Below are 26649 nucleotides of genomic sequence, written 5' to 3'. Positions count from 1 at the left end.
TGGAGTACGGTACCGGTGGGGACGGGTCTGACACTGTGTAACACTGGGGTACGGTACCGGTGGGGATGGGTCTGTCACTGTATGACACAGGGGTACGGTACCAGTGGGGACGGGTCTGACACTGCGTAACACCAGTGTATGGTACCGGTGGGGACGGGTCTGACACCGTGTAACACCAGTGTATGGTACCGGTGGGGACGGGTCTGACACCGTGTAACACCGGGGTACGGTACCGGTGGGGACGGGTCTGACAACGTGTAACACCGGGGTACGGTACCAGTAGGGACGGGTCTGACACTGCGTAAAGCCGGGGTACGGTACCGGTGGGGACGGGCCTGTCACTGTGTAACACCGGGGTACGGTACCGGTGGGGACGGGTCTGTCACTGTATGACACCGGGGTACGGTACCGGTGGGGATGGGTCTGTCACTGTATAACACCGGGGTACGGTACCGGTGGGGACGGATCTGTCACTGTATAACACCGGGGTACGGTACTGGTGGGGACGGGTCTGACACTGTCTGACACCGGGGTACAGTAACAGTGGGGACGGGTCTGTCACTGTGTGACACTGGAGTACGGTACCGGTGGGGACGGGTCTGACACTGTGTAACACTGGTGTACGGTACCGGTGGGGATGGGTCTGTTACTGTATGACACAGGGGTACGGTACCGGTGGGGATGGGTCTGTCACTGTATGACACCGGGGTACGGTACCAGTGGGGACGGGTCTGACACTGCGTAACACCAGTGTATGGTACCGGTGGGGACGGGTCTGACACCGTGTAACACCAGTGTATGGTACCGGTGGGGACGGGTCTGACACCGTGTAACACCGGGGTACGGTACCGGTGGGGACGGGTCTGACAACGTGTAACACCGGGGTACGGTACCAGTAGGGACGGGTCTGACACTGCGTAAAGCCGGGGTACGGTACCGGTGGGGACGGGTCTGTCACTGTGTAACACCGGGGTACGGTACCGGTGGGGACGGGTCTGTCACTGTATGACACCGGGGTACGGTACCGGTGGGGATGGGTCTGTCACTGTATAACACCGGGGTACGGTACCGGTGGGGACGGATCTGTCACTGTATAACACCGGGGTACGGTACCGGTGGGGACGGGTCTGACACTGTATAACAACGGGGTATGGTACCGGTGGGGACGGGTCTGACACTGTGTAACACCGGGGTACGGTACTGGTGGGGACGGGTCTGTCACTGTATAACACCGGGGTACAGTACTGGTGGGGACGGGTCTGTCACTGTATAACACCGGGGTACAGTAACAGTGGGGACGGGTCTGACACTGTGTGACACGGGGGTACAGTAACAGTGGGGACGGGTCTGTCACTGTGTAACTCCGGGGTACGGTACCGGTGGGGACGGGTCTGTCACTGTGTAACACCGGAGTACGGTACCGGTGCGGACGGGTCTGTCACTGTGTAACACCAGTGTATGGTACCGGTGGGGACGGGTCTGACACCGTGTAACACCGGGGTATGGTACCGGTGGGGACGGGTCTGTCACTGTGTAACACCGGGGTACGGTACCGGTGGGGACGGGTCTGACACCGTGTAACACCGGGGTACGGTACCAGAGGGGACGGGTCTGACACTGTGTGACACCGGGGTACAGTAACAGTGGGGACGGGTCTGTCACTGTGTGACACTGGAGTACGGTACCGGTGGGGACGGGTCTGTCACCGTGTAACACCGGGGTACGGTACCGGTGGGGACGGGTCTGGCACTGTATAACACCAGGGTACGGTACTGGTGGGCACGGGTCAGACACTGTGTGACACCAGGGTACGGTACCGGTGGGGACGGGTCTGTCACTGTATGACACCGGGGTACGGTACCAGTGGGGACGGGTCTGTCACTGTGTAACACCGGGGTACGGTACCGGTGGGGACGGATCTGTCACTGTATGACACAGGGGTACGGTACCGGTGGGGATGGGTCTGTCACTGTATAACACCGGGGTACGGTACCGGTGGGGACGGATCTGTCACTGTATAACACCGGGGTACGGTACTGGTGGGGACGGGTCTGACACTGTGTGACACCGGGGGTACAGTAACAGTGGGGACGGGTCTGTCACTGTGTGACACTGGAGTACGGTACCGGTGGGGACGGGTCTGACACTGTGTAACACTGGTGTACGGTACCGGTGGGGATGGGTCTGTCACTGTATGACACAGGGGTACGGTACCGGTGGGGATGGGTCTGTCACTGTATGACACCGGGGTACGGTACCAGTGGGGACGGGTCTGACACTGCGTAACACCAGTGTATGGTACCGGTGGGGACGGGTCTGACACCGTGTAACACCAGTGTATGGTACCGGTGGGGACGGGTCTGACACCGTGTAACACCGGGGTACGGTACCGGTGGGGACGGGTCTGACAACGTGTAACACCGGGGTACGGTACCAGTAGGGACGGGTCTGACACTGCGTAAAGCCGGGGTACGGTACCGGTGGGGACGGGTCTGTCACTGTGTAACACCGGGGTACGGTACCGGTGGGGACGGGTCTGTCACTGTATGACACCGGGGTACGGTACCGGTGGGGATGGGTCTGTCACTGTATAACACCGGGGTACGGTACCGGTGGGGACGGATCTGTCACTGTATAACACCGGGGTACGGTACCGGTGGGGACGGGTCTGACACTGTATAACAACGGGGTATGGTACCGGTGGGGACGGGTCTGACACTGTGTAACACCGGGGTACGGTACTGGTGGGGACGGGTCTGTCACTGTATAACACCGGGGTACAGTACTGGTGGGGACGGGTCTGTCACTGTATAACACCGGGGTACAGTAACAGTGGGGACGGGTCTGACACTGTGTGACACGGGGGTACAGTAACAGTGGGGACGGGTCTGTCACTGTGTAACACCGGGGTACGGTACCGGTGGGGACGGGTCTGTCACTGTGTAACACCGGAGTACGGTACCGGTGCGGACGGGTCTGTCACTGTGTAACACCAGTGTATGGTACCGGTGGGGACGGGTCTGACACCGTGTAACACCGGGGTATGGTACCGGTGGGGACGGGTCTGTCACTGTGTAACACCGGGGTACGGTACCGGTGGGGACGGGTCTGACACCGTGTAACACCGGGGTACGGTACCAGAGGGGACGGGTCTGACACTGTGTGACACCGGGGTACAGTAACAGTGGGGACGGGTCTGTCACTGTGTGACACTGGAGTACGGTACCGGTGGGGACGGGTCTGTCACCGTGTAACACCGGGGTACGGTACCGGTGGGGACGGGTCTGGCACTGTATAACACCAGGGTACGGTACTGGTGGGCACGGGTCAGACACTGTGTGACACCAGGGTACGGTACCGGTGGGGACGGGTCTGTCACTGTATGACACCGGGGTACGGTACCAGTGGGGACGGGTCTGTCACTGTGTAACACCGGGGTACGGTACCGGTGGGGACGGATCTGTCACTGTATGACACAGGGGTACGGTACCGGTGGGGACGCGTCTGACACTACAACACCGGGGTACGGTACTGGTGGGGATGGGTCTGTCACTACAACACCGGGGTACGGTACCAGTGGGGACGAGTCTGACACTGTATAACACTGGGGTACGGTACCGGTGGGGACGGGTCTGTCACTGTATGACACCGGGGTACGGTACCGGTGGGGATGGGTCTGTCACTGTATAACACCGGGGTATGGTACCGGTGGGGACGGGTCTGACACTGTGTAACACCGGGGTACGGTACTGGTGGGGACGGGTCTGTCACTGTATAACACCGGGTTATGGAACCGGTGGGGACGGGTCTGACACTGTGTAACACCGGGGTACGGTACTGGTGGGGACGGGTCTGTCACTGTATAACACCGGGGTACGGTACTGGTGGGGACGGGTCTGTCACTGTATAACACCGGGGTACAGTAACAGTGGGGACGGGTCTGACACTGTGTGACACGGGGGTACAGTAACAGTGGGGACGGGTCTGTCACTGTGTAACACCGGGGTACGGTACCGGTGGGGACGGGTCTGTCACTGTGTAACACCGGGGTACGGTACCGGTGCGGACGGGTCTGTCACTGTGTAACACCAGTGTATGGTACCGGTGGGGACGGGTCTGACACCGTGTAACACCGGGGTATGGTACCGGTGGGGACGGGTCTGTCACTGTGTAACACCGGGGTACGGTACCGGTGTGGACGGGTCTGACACCGTGTAACACCGGGGTACGGTACCAGTGGGGACGGGTCTGACACTGTGTAACGCCAGGGTACGGTATCGGTGGGGACGGGTCTGACACTGTGTGACACCGGGGTACAGTAACAGTGGGGACGGGTCTGTCACTGTGTGACACTGGAGTACGGTACCGGTGGGGACGGGTCTGACACTGTGTAACACTGGGGTACGGTACCGGTGGGGATGGGTCTGTCACTGTATGACACAGGGGTAAGGTACCGGTGGGGATGGGTCTGTCACTGTATGACACCGGGGTACGGTACCAGTGGGGACGGGTCTGTCACTGTGTAACACCGGGGTACGGTACCGGTGGGGACGGGTCAGTCACTGTATGACACCGGGGTACGGTACTGGTGGGGACGGGTCTGTCACTGTATAACACCGGGGTACAGTAACAGTGGGGACGGGTCTGACACTGTGTGACACGGGGGTACAGTAACAGTGGGGACGGGTCTGTCACTGTGTAACACCGGGGTACGGTACCGGTGGGGACGGGTCTGTCACTGTGTAACACCGGGGTACGGTACCGGTGCGGACGGGTCTGTCACTGTGTAACACCAGTGTATGGTACCGGTGGGGACGGGTCTGACACCGTGTAACACCGGGGTATGGTACCGGTGGGGACGGGTCTGTCACTGTGTAACACCGGGGTACGGTACCGGTGGGGACGGGTCTGACACTGTGTGACACCGGGGTACAGTAACAGTGGGGACGGGTCTGTCACTGTGTGACACTGGAGTACGGTACCGGTGGGGACGGGTCTGACACTGTGTAACACTGGGGTACGGTACCGGTGGGGATGGGTCTGTCACTGTATGACACAGGGGTACGGTACCGGTGGGGATGGGTCTGTCACTGTATGACACCGGGGTACGGTACCAGTGGGGACGGGTCTGACACTGCGTAACACCAGTGTATGGTACCGGTGGGGACGGGTCTGACACCGTGTAACACCAGTGTATGGTACCGGTGGGGACGGGTCTGACACCGTGTAACACCGGGGTACGGTACCGGTGGGGACGGGTCTGACAACGTGTAACACCGGGGTACGGTACCAGTAGGGACGGGTCTGACACTGCGTAAAGCCGGGGTACGGTACCGGTGGGGACGGGCCTGTCACTGTGTAACACCGGGGTACGTACGGTACCGGTGGGGATGGGTCTGTCACTGTATAACACCGGGGTACGGTACCGGTGGGGACGGATCTGTCACTGTATAACACCGGGGTACGGTACCGGTGGGGACGGGTCTGACACTGTATAACAACGGGATACGGTACCGGTGGGGACGGGTCTGACACTGTGTAACACCGGGATACGGTACCGGTGGGGACGGGTCTGTCACTGTGTGACACTGGGGTACGGTACCGGTGGGGACTGGTCTGTCACTGTATGACACCGGGGTACGGTACCGGTGGGGACGTGTCTGACACTGTATAACACCGGGGTACGGTACCGGTGGGGATGGGTCTGTCACTGTGTAACACCGGGGTACGGTACCGGTGGGGACGGGTCTGTCACTGTGTAACACCGGGGTACGGTACCGGTGGGGACGGATCTGACACTGTGTAACACCGGGGTACGGTACCGGTGGGGATGGGTCTGTCACTGTGTAACAACGGGGTACGGTACCGGTGGGGACGAGTCTGTCACCGTGTAACACCGGGATACGGTACCGGTGGGGACGGGTCTGACACCGTGTAACACCGGGGTACGGTACCGGTGGGGACGGGTCTGAAACCGTGTAACACCGGGGTACGGTACCGGTGGGGACGGGTCTGTCACTGTATAACACCGGGGTACTGTACTGGTGGGGACGGATCTGACACTGTGTAACACCGGGGTACGGTACCGGTGGGGACGGGTCTGACACCGTGTAACACCGGGGTACAGTACCGGTGGGGATGGGTATAACACCGGGGTACGGTACCGGTGGGGACGGGTCTGTCACTGTGTGACACCGGGGTACGGTACCGGTGGGGACGGGTCTGACACTGTATAACACAAGGGTATGGTACCGGTGGGGACGGGTTTGACACTGTGTAACACCGGGATACGGTACCGGTGGGGACGGATCTGACACTGTATAACAACGGGGTACGGTACCGGTGGGGATGGGTCTGACACCGTGTAACACCAGGGTACAGAACCGGTGGGGACGGGTCTGTCACTGTATAACACCGGGGTACGGTACTGGTGGGGACGGGTCTGACACCGTGTAACACCGGGGTACGGTACCGGTGGGGACGGGTCTGTCACTGTATTACACCGGGGTATGGTACCGGTGGGGACGGGTCTGTCACTGTGTGACACTGGGGTACGGTACCGGTGGGGACGGGTCTGTCACTGTGTAACACCGGGGTACGGTACCTGTGGGCACGGGTCTGTCACTGTGTAACACCGGGGTACGGTACCGGTGGGGACGGGTCTGACACCGTGTAACACCGGGGTACGGTACCAGTGGGGACGGGTCTGACACTGTGTGACACCGGGGTACAGTAACAGTGGGGACGGGTCTGTCACTGTGTGACACTGGAGTACGGTACCGGTGGGGATGGGTCTGTCACCGTGTAACACCGGGGTACGGTACCGGTGGGGACGGATCTGTCACTGTATGACACCGGGGTACGGTACCGGTGGGGACGGGTCTGACACTACAACACCGGGGTACGGTACTGGTGGGGATGGTTCTGTCACTACAACACCGGGGTATGGTACCGGTGGGGATGGGTCTGACACTGTGTAACACCGGGGTACGGTACTGGTGGGGACGGGTCTGTCACTGTATAACACCGGGGTACGGTACTGGTGGGGACGGGTCTGTCACTGTATAACACCGGGGTACAGTAACAGTGGGGACGGGTCTGACACTGTGTGACACGGGGGTACAGTAACAGTGGGGACGGGTCTGTCACTGTGTAACACCGGGGTACGGTACCGGTGGGGACGGGTCTGTCACTGTGTAACACCGGGGTACGGTACCGGTGCGGACGGGTCTGTCACTGTGTAACACCAGTGTATGGTACCGGTGGGGACGGGTCTGACACCGTGTAACACCGGGGTATGGTACCGGTGGGGACGGGTCTGTCACTGTGTAACACCGGGGTACGGTACCGGTGGGGACGGGTCTGACACCGTGTGACACCGGGGTACGGTACCAGTGGGGACGGGTCTGACACTGTGTAACGCCAGGGTACGGTACCGGTGGGGACGGGTCTGACACTGTGTGACACCGGGGTACAGTAACAGTGGGGACGGGTCTGTCACTGTGTGACACTGGAGTACGGTACCGGTGGGGACGGGTCTGACACTGTGTAACACTGGGGTACGGTACCGGTGGGGATGGGTCTGTCACTGTATGACACAGGGGTACGGTACCGGTGGGGATGGGTCTGTCACTGTATGACACCGGGGTACGGTACCAGTGGGGACGGGTCTGACACTGCGTAACACCAGTGTATGGTACCGGTGGGGACGGGTCTGACACCGTGTAACACCAGTGTATGGTACCGGTGGGGACGGGTCTGACACCGTGTAACACCGGGGTACGGTACCAGTAGGGACGGGTCTGACACTGCGTAACACCAGTGTATGGTACCGGTGGGGACGGGTCTGACACCGTGTAACACCAGTGTATGGTACCGGTGGGGACGGGTCTGACAACGTGTAACACCGGGGTACGGTACCAGTAGGGACGGGTCTGACACTGCGTAAAGCCGGGGTACGGTACCGGTGGGGACGGGCCTGTCACTGTGTAACACCGGGGTACGGTACCGGTGGGGACGGGTCTGTCACTGTATTACACCGGGGTACGGTACCAGTGGGGACGGATCTGTCACTGTATAACACCGGGGTACGGTACTGGTGGGGACGGGTCTGACACTGTGTGACACCGGGGTACAGTAACAGTGGGGACGGGTCTGTCACTGTGTGACACTGGAGTACGGTACCGGTGGGGACGGGTCTGACACTGTGTAACACTGGGGTACGGTACCGGTGGGGATGGGTCTGTCACTGTATGACACAGGGGTACGGTACCGGTGGGGATGGGTCTGTCACTGTATGACACCGGGGTACGGTACCAGTGGGGACGGGTCTGACACTGCGTAACACCAGTGTATGGTACCGGTGGGGACGGGTCTGACACCGTGTAACACCAGTGTATGGTACCGGTGGGGACGGGTCTGACACCGTGTAACACCGGGGTACGGTACCGGTGGGGACGGGTCTGACAACGTGTAACACCGGGGTACGGTACCAGTAGGGACGGGTCTGACACTGCGTAAAGCCGGGGTACGGTACCGGTGGGGACGGGCCTGTCACTGTGTAACACCGGGGTACAGTACCGGTGGGGACGGGTCTGTCACTGTATGACACCGGGGTACGGTACCGGTGGGGACGGGTCTGTCACTGTATAACACCGGGGTACGGTACCGGTGGGGACGGATCTGTCACTGTATAACACCGGGGTACGGTACCGGTGGGGACGGGTCTGACACTGTATAACAACGGGATACGGTACCGGTGGGGACGGGTCTGACACTGTGTAACACCGGGATACGGTACCGGTGGGGACGGGTCTGTCACTGTGTGACACTGGGGTACGGTACCGGTGGGGACGGGTCTGTCACTGTATGACACCGGGGTACGGTACCGGTGGGGACGTGTCTGACACTGTATAACACCGGGGTACGGTACCGGTGGGGATGGGTCTGTCACTGTGTAACACCGGGGTACGGTACCGGTGGGGACGGGTCTGTCACTGTGTAACACCGGGGTACGGTACCGGTGGGGACGGATCTGACACTGTGTAACACCGGGGTACGGTACCGGTGGGGATGGGTCTGTCACTGTGTAACAACGGGGTACGGTACCGGTGGGGACGAGTCTGTCACCGTGTAACACCCGGATACGGTACCGGTGGGGACGGGTCTGACACCGTGTAACACCGGGGTACGGTACCGGTGGGGACGGGTCTGAAACCGTGTAACACCGGGGTACGGTACCGGTGGGGACGGGTCTGTCACTGTATAACACCGGGGTACTGTACTGGTGGGGACGGATCTGACACTGTGTAACACCGGGGTACGGTACCGGTGGGGACGGGTCTGACACCGTGTAACACCGGGGTACAGTACCGGTGGGGATGGGTATAACACCGGGGTACGGTACCGGTGGGGACGGGTCTGTCACTGTGTGACACCGGGGTACGGTACCGGTGGGGACGGGTCTGACACTGTATAACACAAGGGTATGGTACCGGTGGGGACGGGTTTGACACTGTGTAACACCGGGATACGGTACCGGTGGGGACGGATCTGACTCTGTATAACAACGGGGTACGGTACCGGTGGGGATGGGTCTGACACCGTGTAACACCAGGGTACAGTACCGGTGGGGACGGGTCTGTCACTGTATAACACCGGGGTACGGTACCGGTGGGGACGGGTCTGACACCGTGTAACACCGGGGTACGGTACCGGTGGGGACGGGTCTGTCACTGTATTACACCGGGGTATGGTACCGGTGGGGACGGGTCTGTCACTGTGTGACACTGGGGTACGGTACCGGTGGGGACGGGTCTGTCACTGTGTAACACCGGGGTACGGTACCTGTGGGCACGGGTCTGTCACTGTGTAACACCGGGGTACGGTACCGGTGGGGACGGGTCTGACACCGTGTAACACCGGGGTACGGTACCAGTGGGGACGGGTCTGACACTGTGTGACACCGGGGTACAGTAACAGTGGGGACGGGTCTGTCACTGTGTGACACTGGAGTACGGTACCGGTGGTGATGGGTCTGTCACCGTGTAACACCGGGGTACGGTACCGGTGGGGACGGATCTGTCACTGTATGACACCGGGGTACGGTACCGGTGGGGACGGGTCTGACACTACAACACCGGGGTACGGTACTGGTGGGGATGGGTCTGTCACTACAACACCGGGGTATGGTACCGGTGCGGACGGGTCTGACACTGTGTAACACCGGGGTACGGTACTGGTGGGGACGGGTCTGTCACTGTATAACACCGGGGTACGGTACTGGTGGGGACGGGTCTGTCACTGTATAACACCGGGGTACAGTAACAGTGGGGACGGGTCTTACACTGTGTGACACGGGGGTACAGTAACAGTGGGGACGGGTCTGTCACTGTGTAACACCGGGGTACGGTACCGGTGGGGACGGGTCTGTCACTGTGTAACACCGGGGTACGGTACCGGTGCGGACGGGTCTGTCACTGTGTAACACCAGTGTATGGTACCGGTGGGGACGGGTCTGACACCGTGTAACACCGGGGTATGGTACCGGTGGGGACGGGTCTGTCACTGTGTAACACCGGGGTACGGTACCGGTGGGGACGGGTCTGACACCGTGTAACACCGGGGTACGGTACCAGTGGGGACGGGTCTGACACTGTGTAACGCCAGGGTACGGTACCGGTGGGGACGGGTCTGTCACTGTATGACACCGGGGTACGGTACCGGTGGGGACGTGTCTGACACTGTATAACACCGGGGTACGGTACCGGTGGGGATGGGTCTGTCACTGTGTAACACCGGGGTACGGTACCGGTGGGGACGGGTCTGTCACTGTGTAACACCGGGGTACGGTACCGGTGGGGACGGATCTGACACTGTGTAACACCGGGGTACGGTACCGGTGGGGATGGGTCTGTCACTGTGTAACAACGGGGTACGGTACCGGTGGGGACGAGTCTGTCACCGTGTAACACCGGGGTACGGTACCGGTGGGGACGGGTCTGAAACCGTGTAACACCGGGGTACGGTACCGGTGGGGACGGGTCTGTCACTGTATAACACCGGGGTACTGTACTGGTGGGGACGGATCTGACACTGTGTAACACCGGGGTACGGTACCGGTGGGGACGGGTCTGACACCGTGTAACACCGGGGTACAGTACCGGTGGGGATGGGTATAACACCGGGGTACGGTACCGGTGGGGACGGGTCTGTCACTGTGTGACACCGGGGTACGGTACCGGTGGGGACGGGTCTGACACTGTATAACACAAGGGTATGGTACCGGTGGGGACGGGTTTGACACTGTGTAACACCGGGATACGGTACCGGTGGGGACGGATCTGACACTGTATAACAACGGGGTACGGTACCGGTGGGGATGGGTCTGACACCGTGTAACACCAGGGTACAGTACCGGTGGGGACGGGTCTGTCACTGTATAACACCGGGGTACGGTACTGGTGGGGACGGGTCTGACACCGTGTAACACCGGGGTACGGTACCGGTGGGGACGGGTCTGTCACTGTATTACACCGGGGTATGGTACCTGTGGGGACGGGTCTGTCACTGTGTGACACTGGGGTACGGTACCGGTGGGGACGGGTCTGTCACTGTGTAACACCGGGGTACGGTACCGGTGGGGATGGGTCTGTCACTGTATGACACAGGGGTACGGTACCGGTGGGGATGTGTCTGTCACTGCGTAACACCGGGGTACGGTACCGGTGGGGACGGGTCTGACACTGTGTGACACCGGGGTACGGTACCGGTGGGGACGGGTCTGTCACTGTGTAACACCGGGGTACGGTACCGGTAGGGACGGGTCTGACATTGTGTAACACCGGGGTACGGTACCCGTGGGGACGTGTCTGACACTGCGTAACACCGGGGTACGGTACCGGTGGGGACGGGTCTGACACTGTGTAACACCGGGGTACGGTACCCGTGGGGACGTGTCTGACACTGCGTAACACCGGGGTATGGTACCGGTGGGGACGGGTCTGTCACTGTGTGACACTGGGGTACGGTACCGGTGGGGACGGGTCTGTCACTGTATAACACCGGGGTACGGTACCGGTGGGGACGGGTCTGTCACTGTGTAACACCAGGGTACGGTACCGGTGGGGACGGGTCTGACACTGTGTGACACCGGGGTACGGTACCGGTGGGGACGGGTCTGTCACTGTGTGACACCGGGGTACGGTACAGGTGGGGACGGGTCCGTCACTGTGTAACACCGGGGTATGGTACCGGTGGGGACGGGTCTGACACTGTGTAACACCGGGGTTCGGTACCGGTGGGGACGGGTCCGTCACTGTGTAACACCGGGGTACGGTACCGGTGGGGACGGGTCTGTCGCTGTGTGACACCGGGGTACGGTACCGGTGGGGACGGGTCCGTCACTGTGTAACACCGGGGTATGGTACCAGTGGGCACGGGTCTGTCACTGTGTGACACTGGGGTACGGTACCGGTGGGGATGGGTCTGTCGCTGTGTGACACCGGGGTACGGTACCGGTGGGGACAGGTCTGTCAGTGTATACTTTAACAACAAAAATGTTTTTTTTATGATGAGGGTTTGTTGGTGAAGTTAAAGTAATTTTGTTTCGTGGAACAGTGAAGTCTACAGCACAGCACAGGCACTTTCGCCCAGCAATTCCTCCCGATCTTTAATTAATACGATCAATCTAACCCTTCCCTCACACATAATTCTCAATTTTTCTGTCATCCGTGTGCCTATCTAAGTTTTTTAAATGTCCCTGACATATCTGCTTCTATCACCCTGCTGGCAGGGCGTTGCACACCCACTACCGCAGTGTAATAGAAGCCCCTGACAAATGTACTCCCCCCAGTTACTCACCCCGCTCCCCTTCTTCTGCAGCTTGACCAGAGGATCAGAACAGTCAGTGGCCAGACTGAACTCTGCAATCTTACACTCCTGGGGAAAGCGCCCCACCAGGATGTTTCGGGCAGCCAAGTCCCGGTGGGCGATCTGCAAAGAGAAGTCAGCTTCAAGGACCACACGGAGCACGCGTTGCCAGTCCAGGACTCACCACTGGGTGGCGCCACTCGGCCAGTGATGGCAAACCCAACCATGCCATGTGGAACACCAACACAAAGAACTCAGCAGGTCAGGCAGCATCCGTGAGAAAAGAGTAGCCAACGTTTCGGGCCGAGACCCTTCATCAGGAATGGGGGGGGGGGGAAGAGAGGACCGAAGCCCAGTAATCGAGATAGGGGAGGGGGTAGGGCCTAGAGGCGCTAGGTGGAAAACCAATCAGAGGAAAGATAAAGGGGGGAGGGGAGGGTATAAGCATGAAAGAACTGTAGAGATAAAGAAGCAGAAGGGGGAGAGAGGCAGAGAGGGACCTGGGATAGGGGGAGGGGGAGGGAATAACCGGAAATTGGAGAATTCAATGTGCATACCAGCAGGCTGGAGTGTGAGCAGTTCCATAGACCCACAATGTTGTACCAAGCTAATTAAGCTAGTCAAACATCCAAATTAATGAAGCCCTTCTGCCTACACAATGTCCATATCCATCCACTTTATTTAGAGATACAGCACAGAATGCAGCCCAGTGAGCCACACTGCCCAGCAACCCACCTATTTAACTCTGGCTTAATCACAGGACAATTTATGACTTGCTGACCGGTATGTGTTTGGACTGTGGGAGGACCCATGTACACATGGGAATAACATACAAACGTTCTCACAGAGAACACTGAACTCCGACACCCTGAACCGTGATAGTGTCATGTCAACTGCTACGTTACAGTGGCATCCTAATTTCCTGCACGTTCATTTGTGTATCTAAGAACCTCTTAAACGTTTACATGATTTCTGCCTCGACCATCACCCCAGCAGTGCATTCCGGGCAGCCACCCCACTCTTAGTACAAAAACTTACCCCTCACATCTCCTCTGAAATGACCCACCCCCACAACTTAAATGCATGTCCTCTGGTATTAGACATCCCAACTCATGGAACATACTAGTTTTTGTCTGTTCTATCTATGCCTCTCATAATCTTATAAACCTCAATCAGGTCTCTCCTCGGCCTCCATAGAAATTAACATAAACCTGTTCATTCTCTAAATCTCTTCTGCACCCTCTCCAAAACTTGCACATTCTTCTTCTGTGCTCATAGCACATTGGAAGCAGTTTTGGGCCCCATATCTAAGAAAGGGTGTGCTGGCATTGGAGAGGCTCTAGAGGAGATTTATGGCAATGATCCAGGGAATGAAAGGATTAACATGAGGAGTATTTGATGCCCCTGGGCCTATAGTCAATGGATTTTCGAAGAATGATGGGGTATCTCATCGCATATTGAAAAGCTTAGATAGAATGGACATGGAGAGGACGTTTCCAAAAGTGGGAGAGTCTAGGACTGGAGGGCACAGCCTCAGAACAGAGTGACATCCATTTAGAACAGAGATGAGGGGAAATTTCTTTCACCAGAGGGTGGTGAATCTGTGGAATTCATTACCAAAGACAGCTGTGGAGGCCAAGTCCACAAAGGGGAGCTTGATAGGTTCTTGATTAGTCAGGGCATCAAAGGTTACAGGGAGAAGCAGGAGAATGGGTTGAGGGGGATAATAAATCAGCCATGATGGAATGAGAGAGTAGACTTGATGGGCTGAATGGCCTAGTTCTGCTCTTAGGTCTTCTGGTGATGCTCAGCCTCTCTCGCTCCAGGGAAAACACTCCAGGTTTGTCTAATCTCTCATCCTGGTAGACCTCTTCTGTACCCTCTCCAAAATCTTCATACGGTAGTGTAGCGGTTAGCAAAACACTCTTACAGCACCAACAACCCAGGTCTAATCCCAGCACTGTCTGTAAGGATGCAAACACGAGGAAATCTGCAGATGCTGGAAATTCAAGCAACACACACAAAATGCTGGTGGAACACAGCAGGTCAGGCAGCATCTATAGGGAGAAGTGCTGTCGACGTTTCAGGCCGAGACCCTTCATCAGGGCTAACTGAAAAAAGAGATAGTAATTTGAAAAGGGGAGAGGGAGATCCCAAATGATAGAAGACAGGAGGGAGAGGGGTGAAGCTAAGAGATGGAAAGTTGATTGGCAAAAGGGATACAGAGCTGGAGAAGGGAAAGGATCTAGGACGGGAGGCCTCGGGAGAAAGAAAGGGGGAGGGGAACGCCAGAGGGAGATGGAGAACAGGCAGAGTGATTGTGAGAGGGGCAGAGAGAGAAAAAAAGAGAAAGAGAAAAGAAAGGGGGGAGTAATAAATAAGGGATGGGATAAGAAGGGGAGGATGGGCATTAACGGAAGTTAGTGAAGTCAATGTTCATGCCATCAGGTTGGAGGCTACCCAGCCGGTACATAAGGTGTCGTTCCTCCAACCTGAGTGTGGATTCATCTTGACAGTAGAGGAGGCCATGGATAGACTTATCAGAATGGGAATGGGGCGTGGAATTAAAATGTGTGGCCACTGGGAGATCTTGCTTTCTCTGGCGGACAGAACGTAGGTGTCTGTAAGGAGTTTGTACGTTCTCCCAGTGGCTGTGTGGGTTTCCTCCGGGTGCTCTGGTTTTCTCCCACAGTCCAGGTTATGGTTAGTAAATTGTGGGCATGCTATGTTGGTGCCAGAGGTGTGGCTGCACTTGTGGGCTGCCCCCAGCACATCTTTGGACTGCGTTAGTCGTTGATACAAATGACACATTTCACGGTGTGTTTCGATGTACATATGACAAATAAAACTGACCTGTCTTTTAAAATCTCTACAGGAGGGTGACTGGAACTGAATGCAGTAGCCAGGATGCAGCCTGACTGGAGCTTTATAAATATCCGGCCCCGACCACTGGAAGATCAGGAGCAAAGAGGCCGCCCACATCCGCTGGCACGTGCTCACCACGCCAGCCCAGCCCAGCCCAGCTCGACCTTTACCTTCTTTGAGGCAATGTGCTGCATGCCCAGTGAGATGAAGTATCCCGCCAGAGTCAGCTGGGACAGGAGGTCCTTGCGGCCGGAAAGCTGCTCCCTGTTCATCTGCAGGAAGCTCTTCAGGTTCTGGGAGCCCACATGCTCCATTATCAGAATGTAGGGCTCTGCAAAGCACCAGGCACAAGCTCGTTAGCATTTGGAGACACGAGGACCCGGAGTACCAGTCAGCCTGTTAGCTCCTCATGTTAAGTCCTGGCCTCAGTGTCACTGCCGACACATTTCATTACACATTTCCCTGTACGTTTTCATGGATATGTGAAGTTATCCACTTTGGAAGCTGGAACAAGAGGGCAGAGTATTGTCTGAACGGTGTCGAGTTAGGTAAGAGAGAAATGCAAAGAGACCTAGGAGTCCTAGTTCACCAGTCACTGAAGGTGAATGAGCAAGTGCAACAGGCAGTGAAGAGGGCAAATGGAATATTGGCCTTTGTTACAAGGGGAATTGAATACAAGAGCAAGGATATTCTTTTGCATTTGTACAGGGCCCTGGTGAGACCACACCTGGAATATTGTGTACAGTTTTGGTCTCCAGGTTTAAGGAAGGACATTCTGGCAATTGAGGAAGTGCAGCGTAGATTCACTAGGTTGATTCCTGGGATGGCAGGGCTGTCTTACGCAGAGAGATTGGAGAGATTGGGCTTGTACACGCTGGAATTGAGGAGATTGAGAGGGGATCTGATTGAAACATTTAAGATAATTAAAGGATTTGATAGGATTGAGGCAGGAAATATGTTCCAGATGTTGGGAGAGTCCAGTACCAGAGGGCATGGATTGAGAATAAGAGGTCAGTTATTTAAAACAGAGTTGAGGAAGAGCTTCTTCTCCCAGAGAGTTGTGGAGGTGTGGAATGCACTGCCTCGGAAGACGGTGGAGGCCAATTCTCTGGATGCTTTCAAGAAGGAGCTGGATAGATGTCTGATGGATAGGGGAATCAAGGGATATGGGGACAAGGCAGGGACTGGGATTTGATAGTGAATGATCAGCCATGATCTCAGAATGGCGGTGCAGACTCGAGGGGCCGAATGGTCTACTTCTGCACCTATTGTCTATTGTCTATTATATGTCACAGAAAAGGCTAATCTTTAGACTCTATCCCAATCCCATGTGATTTAGCTGTCATGGTAGGGAACAGCAACCTGGGTTCAATTCCCACCACTGTCCGTAGGGAGGCTGTACGTACTCTCCCTGAATGCGTAGGATTTCTTGGCTGCTCTGGTTATCTCCCACATTCCAAAGATGAAGAATAAAGCTGATTGAATGAGTCCAAAACTCAGGTTGGAGGAGCAACACCTCATATTCAATCTGGCTTCTTAGAGGTAGGATCTATGGGCATTTAGAGAATCATGGCCTGATCAGGGACAGTCAACATGGCTTTGTGAAGGGCAGATCATGCCTAACAGCCTGATAGAGTTCTTTGAGGAGGTGACCAGGCATATAGATGAGGGTAGTGCAGCGGATGCGATTTACATGGATTTTAGTAAGGCATTTGACAAGGTTCCACACGGTAGGCTTATTCAGAAAGTCAGAAGGCATGGGATCCAGGGAAGTTTGGCCAGGTGGATTCAGAATTGGCTTGCCTGCAGAAGGCAGAGGGTTGTGGTGGAGGGAGTACATTCAGATTGGAGGGTTGTGACTAGTGGTGTCCCACAAGGATCTGTTCTGGGACCTCTACTTTTTGTGATTTTTATTAACAACCTGGATGTGGGGGTAGAAGGGTGGGTTGGCAAGTTTTCAGATGACACTAAGGTTGGTGGTGTTGTAGATAGTGTAGAGGATTGTCGAAGATTGCAGAGAGACATTGATAGGATGCAGAAGTGGGCTGAGAAGTGACAGATGGAGTTCAACCCAGTGAAGTGTGAGGTGGTACACTTTGGAAGGACAAACTCCAAGGCAGAGTACAAAGGAAATGGCAGGATACTTGGTAGTGTGGAGGAGCAGAGGGATCTGGGGGTACATGTCCACAGATCCCTGAAAGTTGCCTCACAGGTAGATAGGGTAGTTAAGAAAGCTTATGGGGTGTTAGCTTTCATAAGTCGAGGGATAGAGTTTAAGAGACGCGATGTAATGATGCAGCTCTATAAAACTCTAGTTAGGTCACACTTGGAGTACTGTGTCCAGTTTTGGTTGCCTCAGTATAGGAAGGATGTGGAAGCATTGGAAAGGGTACAGAGGAGATTTACCAGGATGCTGACTGGTTTAGAGAGTATGGATTATGATCAGAGATTAAGGGAGCTAGGGCTTTACTCTTTGGAGAGGAGGATGAGAGGAGACATGATAGAGGTATACAAGATATTAAGAGGAATAGACAGAGTGGACAGCCAGCGCCTCTTCCCCAGGGCACCACTGCTTGGTACAAGAGGACATGGCTTTAAGGTAAGGGGAGAGAAGTTCAAGGGGGATATTAGAGGAAGGTTTTGCACTCAGAGAGTGGTTGGTGCGTGGAATGCACTGCCTGAGTCAGTGGTGGAGGCAGATACACTAGTGAAGTTTGAGAGACTACTAGACAGGTATATGGAGGAATTTAAGTTGGGGGGGTTATATGGGAAGCAGGGTTTGAGGGTCAGCACAACATTGTGGGCTGAAGGGCCTGTAATGTGCTGTACTGTTCTATGATTTGGCTGGTCTCCGACCTGATGGCATGAACATGGAATTCTCCAACTTCCAGAGGTTTCTCGCCCTCCCCTTCTCCATTTTCCATTCCCTACTTTGGTTCCTCTCTCACCCCTTCACTTCTTTTCACCCTTCTCCAGTGCCCCTCCTTCCCTTTCTCCCATTGGCCCAGTCTCCTGTTCTATCAGATCCTTTCTTCCTCAGACTTTCCCCTTTCCACCTATCCCCTCCCAGCTTCTTCGTTCATCCTCCGCCCCACCCACTCACTTCCTTTCCAGTTCTGATGAAGGCACTTGGCCCGAAACGTGGACCATAGATGTTGTCTGACCTGCTGAGAGTGGTGACAGAGCAGTACACATCGTTGAGAAACCAGCAGACCAGCCCCAATAAGGCTCCATATGACCACAAAACCACTGAGCAGAATGAGGCCATTCAGTCTGCTCCACCATTCCATCATCCCTCTCAACCCTATTCCCCTGCCTTTTCCCCATTGCCTATAACACCCCAACTCATAACCTGCCAGCCTCTGCTTTAAATATACCCAGTGACTTGGCAATGAATTCCACAGATTCACCACTCGCTGGCTAAAGAAATTCTTCCCCATTGCTGTTCTCAATGCTTCTAATCTGAAGCTGACTGCCTACCAGGTCTGTGAGTAGTTGAACAACCTCACCAGTCACGTGACCAGCCGGTTTACGCTTTGTGAGCGAGCTCAACACAGGGGCGAGGGCAAGAGAGGCCTCACTGGGCTGGCTCATCGGATCTGAGCTCATACCTTCCAGAATGTTCCACTCCAACAGCTGGATCACGTTCTTGTGGTATCCAAGTTTCTTCATGATGCTGATCTCCGCCTTCATCTTCTTCTGCGACACGGCTGTTAGGGGTCAACAGGTCAGAGTTCAGAACTACCCTGGATGAAAGATCAGAGGGGTGGTACCGAGGGAGAGTCACACTGTGGGAGGGGTGGTACCGAGGGAGAGTCACACTGTGGGAGGGGTGGTACCGAGGGAGGGTCACACTGTGGGAGGGGTGGGACTGAGGGAGGGTCACACTGTGGGAGGGGTACTGAGGGAGAGTCAAACTGTGGGAGGGGTACTGAGGGTGGGGTGGTAGTGACAGAGGGTCACACTGTGGGAGGGGTACTGAGGGTGGGGTGGTAGTGACAGAGGGTCACACTGTGGGAGGGAGGTACTGAGGGTGGGGTGGTAGTGACAGAGGGTCACACTGTGGGAGGGAGGTACTGAGGGTGGGGTGGTAGTGACAGAGGGTCACACTGTGGGAGGGAGGTACTGAGGGTGGGGTGGTAGTGACAGAGGGTCACACTGTGGGAGGGAGGTACTGAGGGTGGGGTGGTAGTGACAGAGGGTCACACTGTGGGAGGGAGGTACTGAGGGAGGGGTGGTAGTGACAGAGGGTCACACTGTGGGAGGGAGGTACTGAGGGTGGGGTGGTAGTGACAGAGGGTCACACTGTGGGAGGGAGGTACTGAGGGTGGGGTGGTAGTGACAGAGGGTCACACTGTGGGAGGGAGGTACTGAGGGTGGGGTGGTAGTGACAGAGGGTCACACTGTGGTAGCTTTTTCTGCTAAAGATGAAAATTTTATGGTGAAGTCATAAAAGAACAGGTTTGGAGACAGCAGAAATCTTTGGGAACGTGGAGTTTCATCTTGGCCATGGACTGGAACAGTTTCTTTCCTGGACGGACTGCTGGAGACCGTTCTGTCCGTTTCTTGAGCACTGAGCAGCTTGTGGGTTTTCAAAGTTCAAACCTAGACTTTGCAGGGGTGGGTTTGTTCTGTTGGTGACCATGGGAATCTCCCGTTTGGAGGGCACATCTGGGTGGCCAAAGGAAGAGTGAACCGGCCAAGGAGATGGCTTCATCACCGCAGCAGCATGGACGTCCTGAGGCTTCAACGTGCATGGACCTTCTGCCTATCCACAGCCTTTCCTAACTTCTCCCCTCCCATCTTGGAACTGTTTCCTTTTTGAATCTGTTTGCTGTGTTCCGCTTGGTGTTGAACGATTTAAATTCCTGGTGGTGGTGTTGAATTTTGGACTGTGTTGTGATCGTCAGGGCAGACTGCAGCTCGAAGATGTTGACACTGCAGTTGTATATTGCTATATTTCTTCTCTATTCTTGGTTGGTGCGGCTGTAACGAAACCCAATTTCCCTTGGGATCAATAAAGTATGTCTGTCTGTATGCTGAGGCTGCGGGCTTAGGAGTAACAGCCAGCGAAGAGGTACCCATTCAACTTAACTACTAAAGAACAGTGTACAATGTACTGTATTTACTACAATCAGTAGGAACGGTGCTTTAAAAGCCACGGGGGTGGGGGGAGACTGTTGCACATTGGGGAACATTGTTGTATCAAAGGTTTTAAATGGAAAGACCATTTTCTATTTGACGTTGGTGAGAAATGTGCTTCTAGCCTGGGGTATGGGGGTTAAGGGTGGGGAGGGTTTTTATGCAGGTGGAGCCGGTGTTGACCCTCGTGCAGATGGTAGTACTCTCACACATCCCCCATATCCCTGTCAAGGCCCCCTTTCCCTACCTGGGTTCCATCGGCAAGGTGCGATCGAAAATAACCCCAATACGGTCTAGGGAACCTCAGCGGGCATATGAGAATCTATTCTCATTCCAGTGCCGACTGCTTATGCAGCTGGAGAGGGTGGGGATAGCAAGGGTAGCTTTGGGTTTATTTTGAGGGGCATTATTATACCGTCCCGTGGGCTAGGGCTGCCCGATGTGCCATGCCTGGAAGGAGTTTGGGCATATTCGGAAGAAGGAGCAGGCTATTACTGTGGAATTGTGCCCGGAGACTGTGGGTACAGCGACACCAGTGGGGTTAGTTCCCCAGATTGAGGCCCAGTGCCCTGCTGTGGAGTATCTTGTCCACGAGGGAACCGAGTAGCCGGGGATCACCATCCCGCGCAGCTAATCAGAGGGACTGTGGGTGAGGAAGTTGGGGACGTTCCGAGGAGGGTGACGAGGGTGTGGAGATGAGCACAGCCCAGCAGGCTCGTATTCTGGACCCAGAGGCAGAGGGGCCTTCCTCTGTCTACTCTGTCCTCTGGGAAGGGGGGTGCACACAGAGGGGCCTTCCTCTGTCTACTCTGTCCTCTGGGAAGGGGGTGCACACGGAGGGGCCTTCCTCTGTCTACTCTGTCCTCTGGGAAGGGGGGGTGCACATGGAGGGGCCTTCCTCTGTCTACTCTGTCCTCTGGGAAGGGGGGTGCACACAGAGGGGCCTTCCTCTGTCTACTCTGTCCTCTGGGAAGGGGGTGCACACGGAGGGGCCTTCCTCTGTCACTATGTCTTCTGGAAAGGGGGGTGCACACGGAGGGGCCTTCCTCTGTCTACTCTGTCCTCTGGGAAGGGGGTGCACACGGAGGGGCCTTCCTCTGTCACTATGTCTTCTGGAAAGGGGGGTGCACATGGAGGGGCCTTCCTCTGTCACTACTCTGTCCTCTGGGAAGGGGGGTGCACACAGAGGGGCCTTCCTCTGTCTACTCTGTCCTCTGGGAAGGGGGGGTGCACATGGAGGGGCCTTCCTCTGTCACTATGTCTTCTGGAAAGGGGGGTGCACATGGAGGGGCCTTCCTCTGTCACTACTCTGTCCTCTGGGAAGGGGGTGCACACGGAGGGGCCTTCCTCTGTCACTACTCTGTCCTCTGGGAAGGGGGTGCACACGGAGGGGCCTTCCTCTGTCACTATGTCTTCTGGAAAGGGGGGTGCACACGGAGGGGCCTTCCTCTGTCACTACTCTGTCCTCTGGGAAGTGGGGGGGGTGCACACGGAGGGGCCTTCCTCTGTCACTACTCTGTCCTCTGGGAAGGGGGTGCACACGGAGGGGCCTTCCTCTGTCACTACTCTGTCCTCTGGGAAGGGGGTTCACATGGAGCGGCCTTCCTCCGTCACTACTCTGTCCTCTGGGAAGGGGGGTGCACACGGAGGGGCCTTCCTCTGTCACTATGTCTTCTGGAAAGGGGGGTGCACACGGAGGGGCCTTCCTCTGTCACTACTCTGTCCTCTGGGAAGGGGGTGCACACGGAGGGGCCTTCCTCTGTCACTACTCTGTCCTCTGGGAAGGGGGTTCACACGGAGCGGCCTTCCTCCGTCACTACTCTGCCCTCTGGGAAGGGGGGTGCACACGGAGGGGCCTTCCTCTGTCACTACTCTGTCCTCTGGGAAGGGGGTGCACACGGAGGGGCCTTCCTCTGTCACTACTCTGTCCTCTGGGAAGTGGGGGGGGTGCACACGGAGGGGCCTTCCTCTGTCACTATGTCTTCTGGAAAGGGGGGTGCACACGGAGGGGCCTTCCTCTGTCACTACTCTGTCCTCTGGGAAGGGGGTGCACACGGAGGGGCCTTCCTCTATCACTACTCTGTCCTCTGGGAAGTGGGGGGGGGTGCACACGGAGGGGCCTTCCTCTGTCACTATGTCTTCTGGAAAGGGGGGTGCACACAGAGGGGCCTTCCTCTGTCACTACTCTGTCCTCTGGGAAGTGGGGGGGGGGTGCACATGGAGGGGCCTTCCTCTGTCTACTCTGTCCTCTGGGAAGAGGGTGCACACGGAGGGGCCTTCCTCTGTCACTACTCTGTCCTCTGGGAAGGGGGGTGCACACGGAGGGGCCTTCCTCTGTCTCTGCTCTGTCCTCTGGGAAGGGGGTGCACACGGAGGGGCCTTCCTCTGTCTACTCTGTCCTCTGGGAAGGGGGGTGCACACGGAGGGGCCTTCCTCTGTCACTGCTCTGGGAAGGGGGTGCACACGGAGGGGCCTTCCTCTGTCTACTCTGTCCTCTGGGAAGGGGGGGTTCACATGGAGGGGCCTTCCTCTGTCTACTCTGTCCTCTGGGAAGGGGGGGTGCACATGGAGGGGCCTTCCTCTGTCACTGTCCTCTGGGAAGGGGGGTGCACATGGAGGGGCCTTCCTCTGTCACTACTCTGTCCTCTGGGAAGGGGTTCACACGGAGGGGCCTTCCTCTGTCTACTCTGTCCTCTGGGAAGGGGGTGCACACGGAGGGGTCTCCCATTAGGGCCTGGGGCAGAGGGAGGTGGTCAATTTGAGTGCAGATGGTGACTGCTTGGAGGGTGACGAGAGCATGGGACATCGTGAGAGGAAACAGGAGACTCTTTTGAAACTGAGATGGTAGACATCTTTGACTCCAGCACTGAGTTACAACCCGCCTTTGTGGAGATCTGGTGGTTTGTGAAGGACTACTGCAGGAAACCATTCAAGACCCAGCTGGCCACTGATCAATGGCCGGGTCTGCAAAGAGCCATTCAGTCTGTCTGCATGATTCTCCAAAAGAAGAGGATGGGAGCTGAAGTGACCCGTAAGGAGAGGTGCCAGTTTGGAGAAGGGTTGTAAGGCGAAGACGGAGGAGGCCTCGAAGGAGAGCTCTGCTCCTTTTTCTTCGGGCTCCATTGAGGCACCTCAGTAAGATGCATCATGAAGTGTGCCAGCTTTTCATGCCAATGGTGGTAGGGGACATTTCGCAGATTCCATCATCTCTCTGTCCTCCAGGATAGGAGATATGCGGTAAGCTTCTTGCAGGAAACCCGCGCCGTTCCAGGTGACAAATCCACTCGGCTCCTGAATCGTGAGGGGGGTCCACATGAGCCACATCACTCCTCTTCCAGTGGGTGGCCATCTTGTTCCCAGCCTGAGATGTTTCAGGTTCAGGAGTTCATGCCAGGCCACCTGCTTCTCCTCGCCATGTCCCAGGATGGTGTGCCGATGCATTTTGTAAGCGTGAACGCCCCTGAACCCGGCCTGATGCAGGCACGCCTCTTCCAAGAGATGTCCACATTGCTGGGGTCCATAGATCATAGTGAGAACATCATCCTTGACGGTAACTTCAATTGCACCCTTGAGGAGAAGGGTCGCACTGGTTTCAGTGTCATCAGGCATCGGTAAGGGAGTTGGTTGTACCCTCTGACTTAGTCAATGTGTGGTGGAGCCTTCACCCTGACCTCTGTGCTTTTCGAGGAGGTGAGTGGAGGCTTGCAGATCGATCAACTGTACAACTCCAGGGGCACACTCCATATGCCAGGTTGCGTGCTGGTACCACCACCTGCAGTGGGTGGAGATGAATGTGCTGCCTGCACGGGTGCGGTCCGTGTACTGGCATTTCAACGACTGGCTACTGGACGATGGCCATTCCCAGCAGTTTTGGAGGATCTGGCAGGGAGAACGGAGTCGACCAAGCAGCAGTTGACTGGGATCGATTGGCATGAGAAGGAACTGATTGACTTGGAGTCCTGGCTGGGGTTGACCAATAGAGAACAGCCCCTCTGGGATGAGTGCCAGAGGAAGAATGAGGCACTGAGGCACCTGCAGCTGGAGAGGTCCCGAGGCGCTTACGTGAGGTCGCAGATCCAGATGCTGCAGGATCTGGATCACACCTCACCCTTCTTCTGCCCTCTCGAGTGGTGCCCACAGGCAGCTCATGGAGTTACTGAAAGAGGATGGCTTCTCCGTCACAGATTTGGTGAGAATTATTGTGGAAGTCCATTCCTTGTATGCGGCTCTTTTCTCGCTGACCCATATATGGGTGGAGAACATGGTGATGGCCCTGCTGCCAAAGAAGGGGGATCTCCGTAGCCTGTGGCATTGGCACCCAGTATCCCTCCTCGGTGCAGACTGTGAGATCTTTGCCCGGGCAATGGCTGACTGTCTGGGCTCTGTGCTGGTGCAAGTGTTCCACCCTGATCAGTCCTAAACAGTCCCAAGGTGCTCGATCCAGGGCAATATCCACCTTGTCTGGGATCCCATCGACCTATACTGAGAGGCTGGTCTGTTGGTCGCTCTTCCCTGCCTCGACCAAGATAAGTTGTTTAACAGGGTGGACCACGGGGACTCTGCAAGCGTTTGGGCTGGGGTGGCCCATGTCCGACTGCAGGGTGCCTAGTTAAGGTCGGGCATCGTCGTGTCAGACGTCCACCCCTGCTGTACCCCACTGCAGGGTGCCTAGTTAAGGTCGGGGCATCGTTGTGTCAGACGTCCACCCCTGCTGTACCCCGCTGCAGGGTGCCTAGTTAAGGTCGGGTCATCGTCGTGTCAGAAGTCCACCCCTGCTGTACCCCGCTGCAGGGTGCCTAGTTAAGGTCGGGGCATCGTCGTGTCAGACGTCCACCCCTGCTGTACCCCACTGCAGGGTGCCTAGTTAAGGTCGGGGCATCGTCGTGTCAGACGTCCACCCCTGCTGTACCCCGCTGCAGGGTGCCTAGTTAAGGTCGGGGCATCGTCGTGTCAGACGTCCACCCCTGCTGTACCCCGCTGCAGGGTGCCTAGTTAAGGTCGACGGGTCCCTGACGGCGCTCTTGTGCTTTGGGAGGGGAGTGTGCCAGGGGTGCTCAATGTCAGGACAGCTGAACTCTGTTTGCATGGAGCCATTCCTGTGCCTACTCTGCGGGAAGTTAACGGGTTTGGTTCTGCGTGAACCGGACACGGAGGTTGTCCTGTCGGCTTACACTGACGGCATCCTCCTCATGGTCACCGACCCCGTTGACTTGCAGTGGGAGTGAGAATGCCAGCGGGTTTTCTCAGCTGCATCCTCTGCAAGGGTCAACGGGAGAAGGGCTCGGGCCTCCTGGTGGGTCAGTGGCAGGTGGACTCCCTACCAGAGGGATTGAGGCCGTTTGTGTGGAGCACCACACACCTCCTCTACTTGGGGGTCTACCTGAGCTCGACGGAGGAGACCTGGCCGGTGAACTGGCAGGAATTGGAGACAAAGATCTCTGCCCGGCTCTTTTGTGTGATCTCGTACGGGGAGGGCATAAGTGACCAATCAGCTGATTACTTTAGTCCTGTCCACAGTGTTTGTATCCAGGATCCAGAAGGTGGACTTCTGGGGCAACAGGAGGCATTGGGTCTCTCTGTGGTCCTGAGTATTCTGATCGCGGAGGGTGGTCAGTCATTGGTGTGTGTCCGCACCCAGCTGGCGGCTCTCCGCCTCAGGACCCTGCAGAGGTACCCGTACAGTGACCGCCCTCCGAGCTGGCACACACTGGAGACACATTTTCTCTGCCAGGGACCCCGCCTGCACCAGCCACACCACTCTGAGGGAACTGA

At 56.7% G+C, this 26649-nt stretch overlaps 1 protein-coding gene across 2 annotated transcripts in view; it reads right to left on the bottom strand.

Annotated features, from left to right (window-relative positions):
• Positions 1–26649, bottom strand: part of si:ch211-167j9.5 (tyrosine kinase receptor Cad96Ca) — a 67209-nt gene that overhangs the window by 25113 nt on the left and 15447 nt on the right. For both annotated transcript variants that reach the window (XM_059973740.1, XM_059973741.1), the window contains 3 exons: positions 19347–19445; positions 15906–16066; positions 12862–12993 (listed from right to left, as the gene is read on the bottom strand). In XM_059973740.1, coding sequence (XP_059829723.1) covers positions 12862–12993; positions 15906–16066; positions 19347–19445 — 392 coding nt within the window. The remainder of the gene's footprint in view (positions 1–12861; positions 12994–15905; positions 16067–19346; positions 19446–26649) is intronic.

This window comes from Hypanus sabinus, chromosome 6 (assembly GCF_030144855.1).
Source record: "Hypanus sabinus isolate sHypSab1 chromosome 6, sHypSab1.hap1, whole genome shotgun sequence".
Classification (NCBI taxonomy): Eukaryota; Metazoa; Chordata; class Chondrichthyes; order Myliobatiformes; family Dasyatidae; genus Hypanus; species Hypanus sabinus.
The sequence above is the reverse complement of the archived record's forward strand: the minus strand, read 5'-3'. Positions and strand labels throughout refer to the sequence as shown.